Source organism: Balearica regulorum, chromosome 2 (assembly GCF_011004875.1).
Source record: "Balearica regulorum gibbericeps isolate bBalReg1 chromosome 2, bBalReg1.pri, whole genome shotgun sequence".
Taxonomy (NCBI): domain Eukaryota; kingdom Metazoa; phylum Chordata; class Aves; order Gruiformes; family Gruidae; genus Balearica; species Balearica regulorum.
The window spans coordinates 167561396-167575299 of record NC_046185.1 but is presented as its reverse complement, the minus strand read 5'-3'; the positions used below and the strand labels follow the sequence as shown (position 1 = coordinate 167575299).

Here is a 13904-nt window from a genome sequence, read left to right as displayed (position 1 = left end):
GCATCGATGAAACTCGGGGCGTCCTTGCTCTGTGTAGTGTTCCAGGCGCAAATATTCCATTTCTGGGCCAGACTTACTGTTGCTGTACAGCCAGCACGATCTGTTTGAGGCCCGGCTGGTGCAAACTGCTGGGGCCGCCGATCCTGGGAAATGTACGTGTGCTTGGCAGAACCTTCACACGGCCGGTTCTTCCGCAGATCTTCGCAAGAGGCAACCAAATCTGGATTCTCAACAAACTTGTTCCCCACCGGTGGGATTTACCGTTCTTATTTGATATTTCCGTGACTCCCCCAATGTTTATAGGAGTGCGTACACGTGTGTGTGCAGCTTCCCGTAGAAATATTCATGCAGGAGAATTCTCTGCGCCATAGAAAGAAAAACTGATGCCGAGACAATGATAAAGTATTATGAGGGCACCTAACTGCCTTTTTTTTTTTAAGCTATGCATGTTTCTGTTCCTAGGGCATATTTCATCTGGCTTTGTCACCCAGGCTTGGAGCAGACTGTACGCAACGCGTGTTGTGCGGCAGAAGTCCCTTTGGCTGTGCTGTTAAAGAGCAGCTGCTGTAACTTCACCGTTCCCGCACGCGAAGCAGCTGTATTTTATAAGCCACTCTGATTTTGCCACTCCTACCTTGCATAGCCTTTTAGTGGACGAGTCTCATGTGTACTTTTTCTTTTTTTTTTTTTTTTTTTTGAGGCCAACAGAAACGTGATTTAAATGTGGGGGATGTTTTTCTTGCTTGCTTAACTACATTAGTGAACTGTTCTTCCCCCTAATGAATCACCAGCCCTGTCCTTTCTTCTTTAGTGTCCTGTGCTGGGGACATTCCCAGCTCTACAGGACGAGTGCGTGCCTGCTCGCTGCTTCTCTCCTTCCACGCTCTCCTTTTACCACTGCACTTTTTCTCCTTGCTCAACTACTTAAGCTTTTTGCTTTGAGAACAGCGACCGAAGTGCTTGTTTCCAGGTCCCGAATGCCCACAGACCTGCCTCAGGCAGTCACTCCGAGCCACCCAGCGCCCCAACCCAGCGCTGCCTGTCCCACTCTGATGGCCGGTCCGGCTTCCTAGAAAAGCGTTTCCTTGTATTCACTTTTATAGCTGCGCGCTCCCTTTGGGACGCTGTAATATTAGTGTCCTCTTCCAAAATCTTTTCTTGTTGAAATTGTTACGATGATCATTTCGGAGAGAAGACTTCCCGATGTTTAATTCCTGAACCACACTGCTGATGGGGATGTCTGGAAAATCCGTTGTTCTGGTCTGTTGCTTCAGTAAAGGCTTTTAGGAATCCTGCGGGCAAGAGCTGTGGTTCGTGGCAAATTCCGATTCAGCTTTAGGGTTGCTCTTGTAGGAGCGATGACCATCTGCTAAGGGAGGTGGTTCCTAGCTGGTACACTCTGTTTGGGTACCCTTTTTGCCCTCTATACACACGAATAACTTCTCCCCTCCCACATACCCAAGGAGACACGTTCAAAAGCAGTAGATATTGTTCCTACTCACGTTGTATTTGCCAAAAAATATCTAGACGCAAACATAGTTGGATTTCCTGGGTAAAAGCTTTTGTTGTGCTTTGGTATTTTCCCCCTCTCTTTTTAAAGAGAGTACAGGAAAGAGGTACATTTTACAGAGCGCAGGTAGCGTACAAGTTGTTGAAGATTTAACAGGGTGATTTGGAATGTACATATGTTTCTCTGCCCTTTGGCTTGACCTGCCTAGATGGGTCGGGAAATGGTCAGAGATAGAAAAATCTTAAAAGGGATGAGGACCGCACTTCCCACGCGAGCCTCTGCATCCAGCTTTCAGACCTAAAGTTTTTTTCTGGCACCCGAGTCTGAGTATTTGGCTCCATAAACGCAAGCCCAAGCCTTGAAGCGTGCCTCCCATTGCCAACTCAAACCAACTAATGTTAGAAACCCTCCCAGAAATACTCTTCCAGTTAGGTATCATTGTCTGGATCCCCAGAAGGAAACAGGAGGAGTCACAACTGGGTATGTCTACCCTAGCTGGTAACAAACATTATTAATTTAAAATGCCTTCTGCGAAGTAAATTTCGTTCTATTCCAGTTCCAAGCAAACAAGTACTCGTTATAAAAGCTGTAGTAACTTTACTAGCAACCCCTGAGAAAATCAGATTCAGTGGCCATGATCTCTCCTTTTCGGGGTGTCTGGCGTCACTGGCTCAGGGTACACGAACATGGAACAGCGTAGCAGGAGGCTGAACTGTGCTGTTCTACCGATTCTGAGCAAACAAGACATCAGGGCTTTGACTCATCTCTCTTCACAAGTACTCGGAGGATTCATGCTTCCTGAGAAAGATGTACTGCAAATTATCATGATAGTTCTCAATGAGCTTTTAGAGTAGCTGGTGAGTGAATGAATTCTCGTCACGTTCAAGAAGAAAGATGTTCGTTTTCTCTGCGAGATGATCTGTAGCAGAACTTTCTGTGCAGCTGGTGGTTGCTGACCCGACGGGGGGAGGTGATCCTCTTAACATTATGTGGTGGGTTGACCCTGGCTGAGGGCCAGGTGCCCACCAGAGCCGCTCTATCACTCCCCTCTTTCATTAGACAGGGGAGAAAAGGTACGATGGAAAAAAAAAACTTACGGGTCGAGATAAGGACAGGGAGAGATCATTCTCTAATTATCATCACGAGCAAAACAGACCGAACTTAGAGAGGGAATTCATCTTATTTATTACTAAGCAAAACAGAGTAGAGGAATGAGAAATAAAACCAAATCTTAAAAACACCTCCCCCCACCCCTCCCATCTTCCCGGGCTCAACTTCACTCCCGGCTTCAACCTCCGCCCCCCCCAGCGGCACAGGGGGACGGGGAGTGGGGGTTACGGTCAGTTCATCACGTGGTGTTTCTGCCGCTTCTTCATCCTCAGGGGGAGGATTCATTGTTCCCCCGCTCCAGCGTGGGGTCCCTCTCACGGGAGACAGTCCTTCACGGCCTTCTCCAACGTGAGTCTCCTCCACGGGGTGCAGACCTTCAGGAACAGACTGCTCCAGCGTGGGTCCCCCACGGGGTCACAAGTCCTGTCAGCAAACCTGCTCTGGCGTGGGCTCCTCTCTCCACGGATCCACAGGTCCTGCCAGGAGCTTGCTCCAGCGCGGGCTTCCCACGGGGCCACAGCCTCCTTCAGGTGTCTCCACCTGCTCCGGCGTGGGGTCCTCCACGGGCTGCAGGTGGAATCTCTACACCCCCTCATCCTCCCTCCATGGGCTGCAGGGGGACAGCCTGCCTCACCATGGTCTTCACCACGGGCTGCAGGGGGATCTCTGCTCCGGCGCCTGGAGCACCTCCTCCCCCTCCTTCTTCACTGACCTTGGTGTCTGCAGATGTTCTTACATCTTCTCACTCCTCTCTCTGGGTGCAAAAGCGCTCTCTAACTGTTTTTTTTTCTCTTTCTTAAATATGTTATCACAGAGGCGCTGATTGGCTTGGCCTTGGCCAGCGGCGGGTCCGTCTTGGAGCCGGCTGGCATTGGCTCTGTCAGACACAGGGGAAGCTTCTAGCAGCTTCTCACAGAAGCCACCCCTGTAGCCCCCCCCGCTACCAAAACCTTGCCATGCAAAACCAACACATTCCACCCCTCGCCTCTGTGAATCACATATTTAAGAATTATCATTAAAATATACATTCAACACAAAACTTCACAAACACTAATCACATCAACAAAGAAAAAGAAAAAGAATTCCCCACACCAAAATCAAAACAACACTATCACAACACCAGAGTGGACAATCTACACACAAAATCTATCTCTAGTCCCTTCACCACTATATCACTCTCAAGTTACGTTCAGTCAATGTTTTGCCCGTTACCTCTTCCAATTACTATCCTTATCTCGATTTTCTCGTGCCCCACGTTGGGCGCCAAAAAAGACTGTGGTGGGTTGACCCTGGCTGAGGGCCAGGTGCCCACCAGAGCCGCTCTATCACTCCCCTCTTTCATTAGACAGGGGAGAAAAGGTACGATGGAAAAAAAAAACTTACGGGTCGAGATAAGGACAGGGAGAGATCATTCTCTAATTATCATCACGAGCAAAACAGACCGAACTTAGAGAGGGAATTCATCTTATTTATTACTAAGCAAAACAGAGTAGAGGAATGAGAAATAAAACCAAATCTTAAAAACACCTCCCCCCACCCCTCCCATCTTCCCGGGCTCAACTTCACTCCCGGCTTCAACCTCCGCCCCCCCCAGCGGCACAGGGGGACGGGGAGTGGGGGTTACGGTCAGTTCCTCACGCGGTGTTTCTGCCGCTTCTTCATCCTCAGGGGGAGGATTCATTGTTCCCCCGCTCCAGCGTGGGGTCCCTCTCACGGGAGACAGTCCTTCACGGCCTTCTCCAACGTGAGTCTCCTCCACGGGGTGCAGACCTTCAGGAACAGACTGCTCCAGCGTGGGTCCCCCACGGGGTCACAAGTCCTGTCAGCAAACCTGCTCTGGCGTGGGCTCCTCTCTCCACGGATCCACAGGTCCTGCCAGGAGCTTGCTCCAGCGCGGGCTTCCCACGGGGCCACAGCCTCCTTCAGGTGTCTCCACCTGCTCCGGCGTGGGGTCCTCCACGGGCTGCAGGTGGAATCTCTACACCCCCTCATCCTCCCTCCATGGGCTGCAGGGGGACAGCCTGCTTCACCATGGTCCTCACCACGGGCTGCAGGGGAATCTTGCTCCGGCGCCTGGAGCACCTCCTCCCCCTCCTTCTTCACTGACCTTGGTGTCTGCAGATGTTCTTACATCTTCTCACTCCTCTCTCTGGGTGCAAAAGCGCTCTCTAACTGTTTTTTTTTCTCTTTCTTAAATATGTTATCACAGAGGCGCTGATTGGCTTGGCCTTGGCCAGCGGCGGGTCCGTCTTGGAGCCGGTTGGCATTGGCTCTGTCAGACACAGGGGAAGCTTCTAGCAGCTTCTCACAGAAGCCACCCCTGTAGCCCCCCCGCTACCAAAACCTTGCCATGCAAAACCAACACACATTACTACCAAAAACCCCCAGATTTTTCCCACAGAAAGTTCTAGTGTCAACCTAGTAGGGGGTTAGATCAGATGACCAGAAGTTCCTTCGGTATAAATTGTCCTATGTTTGTATGAAATGAAAGATCTCCAAGTAGTTAGGCAAGAAGTTCATTCTGGAATAGAGGAATTTTTCACCCACCTGGAGCTGCAGGAGGGATCTTAAAGATGTCAGAAATGGGGCTCTGTACAGTGCGCTCCGTCCAGGTGTTGGAGATTAAATACTTTTTGAGCAAAAAGACCTAAAACCTGGGATGTTTTGACTCCACCTTTGTCCCACTCCAGAGGAGGCACCTCCCCCCAAATTCAAACCGATGTCCACAAACACCGCGCTAGAATATTTGGCTCATTGACTTGGAAGAAGGTTGTTTACTGAGTCGTATCTCGGGATTTCCTGACTGCATCACCGTACGTTTTTTTCAGTGAAGGTTTTGTTTGCCAGTGTAGAGTCACTGGTAGAGCGATGTTAAGGGAAGTAATACTGGGGCGTAGCTTCCCCGCTCCCCGTGTTTTGTCTTTGAGAAGGATGCTTCTTCGAGTGGCTCGTTCCATCTGGGCACGATGATCCTTCCTGGTGTCCTGTTTCCGGCAGGGAGGACAGGCCGCTGAGAGGAGGCTGTCCTAAAAACAAAGCCTAAAGCCTGGCAACTAGCTGTGCGTCACTCGGCACGTTGGAGACGGTAGAGAGAAAAAGTTGGACCTGGTGGCATGTCCCTGGCTGAGTAGAGCCGTGAGATGACATCTGTCCTGGAGCTGCCCAGGCAACGGCCCGTGTCTTCAGAGGCAGAGCCAGCGCTGGGCAGAAACGGTCTGGGGATCATGGCCATGGGATTGGCTTTGTTTCGGTGCCTCTCCCAAGTGCTTTTCTATTCCACGAACGTGCCATGAACTCAAGACTCGGGTTTCTGGTTACCGTCCGTCTGTTAGTTTTATCTGGTCTGGATTTCTGTCTGCTCACATTAACCACTTCTGGCTGGGGCAGGACTTTGAGTAACGCTAAAGCTGAGTGTAGCGTTCGGCATGCAGCGGCTGGGAAATCACCAGGAGAAAATGATGCGGTAGGAGGGGGGTGCAGGTTCATTAAGTGTGACCTGACGTTTGAGATGGTCCGTGGGCCTCCAGATTCGCAGGAAATGTTTCTTTGTGTTGAGTTCTCTCTTTTTGCCTCTTCAGGTGCAGATCCAGAACAAGAAAGTTGACCTTTCCAAAGTGTCCTCGAAGTGTGGCTCTAAAGCAAATATCAAGCATAAGCCAGGTAGAAATTTTATTGTTTCCTCATGATTTGTTTGCAGAAATTGCAAGTCATTTAAATATAGTCCTGGATGGTGACTGAAATAGTTTAAAAGAGGTTTGTTGCTTTCAGGGAGTATTTCTAGAAGTACTGTCTAGCTGCTTAGCAATTCCTGGTGGTGTCATCAGTGGAGAAGAGGATTAGGAGATGTGGGGTTTCATCTTGCCTGAGAAGATAATCTCCTGCTTCAACTCAGTTCTCTTTTTTTTTTTTTTTTTTCCCCCTCCCCATATGAAGAAGAAGAAAAAGAAAAAAAAAAAAGAAAAAAAAAATAGGTGGATACTTAGCATGACTGTTCCAGGAGTCTGGAAGCTTACAGAGGGCTTTGGAGCTCCCCAAACGTGTCTGCTATGGAAGGATAAAGGAACTTCCCTCCAGTTCTTCAAAGCAGACACGAGGGTCTTTTTAGCCTTCAGTTCAGTAGCAGCTCCTGTCTTTGATATAAACCACTTCTGGCTCTTTAATGGCATGTTATGGCATGAGCGTGCAGGAGTGACGTGCTCCCCACCGAGAACACAGCACTGACTCTGTGTGAATTCCTGCGAATTCGGGTTTCGCAGCCAAGCAGTGACCAGCCCACCGCTCAGCTGAAGCGTGGGCTCAAGCCTCAAGTTCGAGGTCCTGCGGCTGCAGGCAGGTTGGTGGAACTGTCCCTTTGCAGCACCCTGAAGTACGGTCGGGTCGCTGACTGCCGCTGGTTTGGCCGTAGCTGAGGACAGTTACCTGCAGAGGAAAACTCCCGGCAGTCAAACGTGGGTGCACGAGGGACTAAGTTCGCTGGCCAAAGCTGAGAACAAACGCTACAAGCTTGTCTTTGTCTGCTCCTGCAGCTTCCTGCACCTTTCTGCCAGCCGGTTCGGTTGAAAGCAGTTCAACCTCACACACCGAGCACCACGGTTCAGTGCCTCAAAACGCGCTCCCGCTTTGAGAACGTGGTGCCACAAACGTGACCTCTGTTAGTTCAGTGCTCTGTCATAACACGCTGTGCGCGACAATAACTGCTCTTGTCCAGGGCTGATTAAAGCAGATTAATCCATCCAGAATTACCCATTGTCAGATGTTTTCACTGATTTTGTTGGACGGAATCCGTTGGTTTCCATCATTGGCCATGCCAGGCTTCCAGAGTGCTGAGGACTGAGTATTTAATGCTGTCACTGGGACGCAAAGTTGTGCTTAGCAATACCTAAACAGGGGTTTTTTTTTGAGAAACCTAGTGGAATATGGACTGCACGTATGGTCTTATATTCATGGGAACTGCAGTGTTCTAGACGTAGGAAACTCTTGCTGGCAGTGTGTGGTTGTTTTCTGACCTTCGGGTTCTCCTGAACCTGGTGTCCATCCAGTGCCCACGCTTGGCTTCTCCCTGCCCGCACGGCTGCCTGCGGAGCAGTTCAGGCAGTGGGTCTGTGTCGCACGGAGGGAGCTGTCGGTCCAGGCAGCCACGCAACTGCCCGTGACGGAGTAGGAGTGGGAACGAAGCGAGTGAAGGAACGCAGTTAAGGAAAAGGAGCAGAATGTGTCCCAGCACCGACGACTACGCAGATGGGCTGAGCTGGCAGGGACCTTGGCAAGGGGAACGGGGTGGCACTGGCATTTCCCATCTCTGCTGGGGGAGGCAGAGTCACCAGCAGGCGTAGGGAGGCAGCCGGCACGTGGGTATCTTGCAGCCTGTCTGTCCGGACGTGCCGTTCCCCGCCCGAGGGCACCTCCGGAGCTTGGCCGTGCAGCCCTGCTTGCTTGTAGGTCCAGATCACCAACTTGGATCCTGCTGGTTTTTAAACTGAACCTTAACTGGAGAGAGACTGAGACAGTAGATGTATTCCTCGGTCCTGTCCCTCCTCCGGTGGGGTCCCCAGCGGTTCCTCGGGCGGGACAGAACTCGGGTGGGCCCGTGCTGGAGCTGTTAATAACTCACTCCTACACAACCTTCTTCTAGGGGGAGGAGATGTCAAAATTGAGAACCAGAAGCTGAACTTCAAGGAGAAGGCGCAAGCCAAAGTGGGTTCTCTGGACAACGTGGGACACTTGCCAGCAGGAGGAACCGTGAAGGTGGGTGAAGCAAGCTCTGGCACATCAGGGTAGGGTTTAAATTTGGTGGGTTTCCTTGTCCTGCTGTTGATGTAGTGCGGCTTCTCCACCCCCAGCCTTTTATAGCCATCTGCTTATTTCTGTGGCCTCTGTTGTGAACCCCGGGAGTAGGTACGAGTTGGAAAGGCGAGAGCTAGGAACGCTCGGTGGCCTGCCCGCACGGGCTCCCTGCTAGGTGTTACTCAGAGGGCTCGTGCTGCCCATCCGCACCCTTCCTCTCGGTCTGAGAGCAGGCACTGCTCTGTGAGCTGTGGGCCCATCAGAGAAGCTGCCTGTGGCCCTTCCTCCGTCTGCTCTTTCCCTGCAGTAAAGCTGGTGAGATCCAAGTGCTGCGTGGTGGGAGATGGCACCCTGCAGCTCCGGGGAGCCGGTTCGAGCCCATCCCCTGTCCCGCAGCCCAGCGGCCCTTGGTCTGAGCCGATAAAGGATCGCTGCGCTCTCGCTGCTGGGATTCAGCACTTCTCCCTGTGAGAACATAAACTGCCCCCGGCCTCGGCGCTGCAAATTGCAGGTCTCGCTACAGCCATGCGACGCCCGTGCTTAGGGCAGGGAAATTACCCCTGCTCCAGCGACGGATGCGTGGGCTCGACCTATCACGCCCCGTAAGGATTAGAGCAGTGCTGGGGATCCTGTTTAGGTAGTCGCCGGTGCTGGGGCTTTTGTGTGGAACACCGCTGCTTCTGAATTGCCTGCGAGCTCTGGAAGCGGAGAAAGCAATGCTGCGCTCCGGCGGCGGAGCTGTTAAAGTACGATCTAGCCTTTGCTCCCCGCAGGATAGACAGATGGAGGGGAAGAAACCCCGTCCAAGCACCGAGTTCCCTCGGTCGTCCCTGCGTTGTTTTGTTTGAGCACTTTTGTGTTGTGGAAGGGTTTGGAGTTCAGCCGGGTTGAGCCATTGTGTTAAACGCCGTGTGAATTTGAAAGCAATAATCCCGGTCCTAAAGAGCGGATCACGCAGCAGAATTCACAAGTGTATTTGGTATGTGCTTAATCATCCCCCTACAACCAGGCGAGAGGCGACCGCCAGAATATTTGCTGGGGACACATCAGGACTCGCCTGTCTCCAGTCTCCAGTCCTTGATGTAAACGTCACCCTGTCAAATCGGGGCTCGGTGACAAGCTGGCAGGAACCGGCAAAGCTGCCGGTGCGTTGGGGGGGGATGGGGAACTCTGGAACGGTGCCAGCGTACCCCGGAGCGTCCGGTCCGTGTCCCGGTGCTGTTTGCTGTCACTGGCCTTTTCATTGAGGTTCTACACTCTCACCTCTTCACAATTAGTCTGATTATTTTTAGCGTTTTTCCCCCCATCCCCATGGGTGCAAAGAGTCTGCTGATGACGCTCTCACCCAGTATATTTTGGGGTTCCAATACTTAGCCTTGCCATACAGAGACCAAATCGTTTCCCTGTTGCATCCCAGAGCGCCCCGGCAGTGCTGTCGTCGGGGCGGGTGGCACGTGGGGGCTGGCACGCACGCGCTCAGCTCGCCGTGGGGATCATCCAGGTCCCTGTAGCTCCCGCAGAAGCACCCAGATACCAGCGTTGCTGTCACTTTGTGGGGGGACGTGGGCCCCAGAAGGAAGGCCAGGTGGTTTTGCTGTTTGTTGAGTACCTCGCATTGCTACCTGGGCTGCGGGGCCCGACTCGGTCTTGAGGAGAGCGCGGCACCCTCGTTCCCTCTGGATAAGACTTTGTGGGGCAAGGGCCTGGGGTCGGGGCTTAGGACGGGGTGGGGGGCACCCTCTCCCCAGACTGAACGTGGCAGCAAGGGGATGTCCTGGCTGGATGGGTTGCTCCTTCCCGGAGCTGGGCTGGTCCGACGTGACGACGTCTCTGTTTGCCGTGCCCGGCAGCGTTGGTGGTGTCTGAATGTCTGTCCAAGCGGCGCTGCGTTACTCTGAGCTCCCACCAGCGTGTTAGTCTCTTCTCTAACAGTGGTAGGACTTAGCTCTTCTCCAAGGCTAGTAGAAGTTGGTGACTCCAGGTGGGATGACCGGCTGTGGTAGGAGAACAGACCGGGACAGGGTCTTCTCTGAAGATGCACTCCCAGTTCGTAGTCCAGCATCAAGGTCCTTTGTGCAAACTCGGCCTTCCTGTTTCGGGATCCGCCGTGTGTTGTTTGGGTCTGGTGTGTAAACGTGGCCCCAGGTACCGGTGCCTGCTTCACCGCAACGTTCCCAAAGCGCCCGCTTGCTTCCGACCCCGTAGCGCTCCGCTCTAGTCCTGCAACGTGCCTTGGTCTGCCTTCGCCGTGGCTGTCCTCCATCACCAGGGCGTTACGGGCAGGCGTTTGGGGAGAGGGTGCCGAGCTCTGGACCCCGTGGTCGGGGACACGGCGCCCGCGCTCGGACGAGCTGGCGGGGAGCGGCGCGGGGCCAACGGGTCTGCGGGGACCGAAGCGCTGTGAGAAGCTGGAAAGTTGGTCAGGACGATGGCTTCCAGGGAGCGGAGGGGCCGCTTCCCGCTTCCCACCTCCCCGCATGGTCCCTGTGCGTGTCTCGGCAGCTGGGGAGGGCGGAGGGGGCTCCGGGAACCCACACTTCACCCCCCCCCTGCACCCCCATCTCCTATTGACTCGTCCCTGTCGTCCTCCCCACCCCGTTGTCTCATTGTAGGCTGAGGGCAGCGCGGAGCCAGGGCAGCTCCCGCCAGCCCCTCAGAACGGAGAGGTGACAGCGGCCCAGGCAGGCAGTGAGATGCGGGAGAATGGCGTAGGGCCGGCAGAGCCCACTGCCCTGAGCGGTGGTGACCAAAGGGAAATTCAGAGCTTCGAGACTCAGATACAAGAAACAAGTAAGTGCCTCGCGCCTTCTCTCCGCGCGCTCTGCGGGGGGGTGGGGAGAGCACTGCAGCAGGGCAGAGCAGCCGCCCCCGGGCACTGGTCACACCGCTGTAATCTCACCATTGAACTGTTTGTATCGATGTCTGCAGGGTTTTCTTGCCTTTTTTTAATTGAGAAAATTGCCTTTTATTTTCCAGGCATCTAATGATGACATTATGGTATCGTCTTCCATTCCCCTCCTGTCCCCTCTCCTCTTTCCTCCTCCTGCCCTTCCCCTTCTCACCTGCCCTTGTGTCGCTGCAGATTGAATCTCACAAGCTGACGTTCCGTGAGAAGGCCAAGGCTCGGACAGACCACGGAGCGGAAATCGTCGTCTCCAAACCCCCCAACCTTTCCAGCAGCACTTCCCCCTGGCGTAGCACATCCGTCAGCGAGAGCCTGGGCTCAGTCGCCTCCTTGTCACCGCTGCAACAGCCAGCTCCCCTTGCGGCGCTTTCTCAGCAAGGCTTGTGACCCCTCCCGGCCCCGTCTCCCACGCGCTCCCCCCCCCGAGTGACGCAGCTTGGCTCTCTTAACCCGGCGTCTGGCTTTAGGTGGGAAGGGGACAGCGTTTAGCAGGGCTAGCGTCCCTTTCGGCCGCGCTCGCTCCTCGAAGCATCCTGGCTGCTCGCCCCTGCCCGAGCGTGCCGGGCTCTGGTGGTCCCTTCTCGGCTGGAAAGGGGCTCCCGTCCCTCTCCGCGCCTCGTCCCGTTGGCTTTTTAGGGGATACTAGAGCGAGCATTAGTGTCGTGTTTAGGGGACGGGCATCTAGGGACTTCCCGGCGGTGTCTCGCTGTCCCGAGCAGTGGGGAGACGCGCGGCGAGCGGGGGGCTGGTAGGAGCACGCCCTCGCTGCTGGGGCTGAAGCCAGGCCAGAGTTAATAGGGATAAGCTGTGATCTTCCTTCCTTCCTTCCTTCCTTCCTTCCTTTTTTTTTTAAAAAAAAAAAAAAACAAACCCCAACCTTCTCCTCCTTGCCGCTTCAGTTTCTGCTGATCCCGTTTGATGATGATATATATTATACACACACGTTAGGCTGTTTTAACTGTTGACTTTAACCTTTTATTCTTTGTGACGATGTGTTGATGAGTTATCGTGCTACGGACCCATGCTAAGTTTCCTTTTCTCTTTCCTTCTTTTCCTAACCGTAGGAGAGTAGAGACATTAACCGCTGCTGCAGTGCTGGCTTCTTATTGACATATCCAGCAATCGTAACTTTTTTGTTGTTGGTTTTTTTGGTTTTGGTTTTTTTTTTAATATTTTAAAACGATGGAGCAAATTCATGGGATTAAGCCATGTCTGAAGTGAAAGGCACAAGAATGTGTTAAAGGAAAACTTGCTCTAACAGATCAGATGAAGCCTGTGTTGACTGCAACGAGACGTGTTGACTCGCTGCTCGTAAAACCTCCGGTAGGGCCGAGCCGCCAGCCCCGGGGGATGCCTAGGGCCTTCTGCGTGTTAGCAAGGCAAAGACGGTTTATTTATTAATTCGCACAGCCGAAGCCCTGGGATTCGGATTTTTCCGGCCAGGGCCTGAGGTCTGGGGAAAGGCAGGAGGCTGCTTTCCCGGTGGAGTTGCAGGTTAACGCAGGCCGTGAGTTCCGAGGCAAAAGCAGGTCTGTGGCGTGCGCGCGCGGTGTTTGCACGGAGGCTGATGTATGGACAACCGTATGGTCAGGCTTGAGCGAGTCTGGTGGGAGGCGGAGGGGGGGAAGGAGGGCAAGGCCGCCTCTCCCCCCGGGGCGTCGGGCAGGGGGAGCGGCGGGGCTGGGAGGGAGCAGAGCCCTCGGCTGGGGCAGGGGCCGCAGGTTTCCAGTGCCGGGGAGTCGCAGCTCTGACTAGGAAGGAGATTTACCTGCTCTTGGAGGTGTGAGCTCCTCGTTTCGTGTTGCAAATGACACTAAAGAAAAGAAAAAAAAAAAGAAATGTAAATAAATGAAAAAAAAAAAAGTGTTCTTGGGTCGTCAAACTAATTTAAAGCGGAAAAAAAAAAAGGCGGAATAACAAAACACTGGGATCAAAGTGAACTGAACCAGGCGCGTGCTAAGGGGGGCTGTTCAAGGAGGGACAGAGGGAAGCCTGCAGCTTCTCATGCTTGTGGGAATATTTCTTTGGGAAGCCGACAATGACACGATAACCCGGAATCTGTATTTACACACAAAGATTCTTATTGCACTTGTATTTTTTATATTAAAGTTTGCATGATTTCTAATAAAATGGCATTAAAATGTACTAGTTTGCATCAAAGTCGTCTGCTAGTTTCATAAGTGCTTTTTCCTCTGAATACAAATTTAAATAAGCAATGCAGATTTGCACCTGAAAGGGGCGGTTATATATACCCCAGAAAACTCCCAGTGTTTCCCTTCCTCCTCCTCCTCCTCCTCCTCCTCCTCCCCCCCACCTCTCCCCTCCTGTCCATGCCACATCCCTCTAATCCCAAACCAGGGACCGCGGCCGAGCCGGTGGCTCCCTGCCCTCGTGTCGGCCCCGGATCGCAGCACTAACACCGCGGGCTCTGCCGAGAAAGGCTGGAGCTGGGGAAGGGGCCCAAGCCGCCCTCCCACCCCGCCGGGCCCGCAGCGGCCTGGGCAGGCGCAGGCGCCGTCTCCAGCTCCGGGCCGGGCTTGGAAACCTCATTTCTCAAGCGAGCAGAGCTGTGGCGTGACGCTTTGAACCCCCCCG

The 13904-nt window shown here is 53.4% G+C and overlaps 1 protein-coding gene across 16 annotated transcripts in view; it reads left to right on the top strand.

The window, feature by feature from the left end:
- MAP4 (microtubule associated protein 4) overlaps positions 1-13469 on the top strand; it is a 162652-nt gene extending 149183 nt beyond the window's left edge. For 9 of the 16 annotated variants that reach the window (XM_075746945.1, XM_075746952.1, XM_075746944.1 and 6 more), the window contains 5 exons: positions 6199-6280; positions 8253-8365; positions 11017-11194; positions 11381-11401; positions 11487-11626. In XM_075746945.1, the coding sequence (XP_075603060.1) occupies positions 6199-6280; positions 8253-8365; positions 11017-11194; positions 11381-11388 (381 nt within the window). In that variant the 3' untranslated portion in view covers positions 11389-11401; positions 11487-11626. Of the gene's footprint in view, positions 1-6198; positions 6281-8252; positions 8366-11016; positions 11195-11380; positions 11402-11486 lie in introns of all 16 variants that reach the window. The other 7 variants (XM_075746954.1, XM_075746955.1, XM_075746953.1 and 4 more) reach the window with 2 other exon arrangements.
- The last annotated feature ends 435 nt before the right edge of the window (positions 13470-13904 follow it).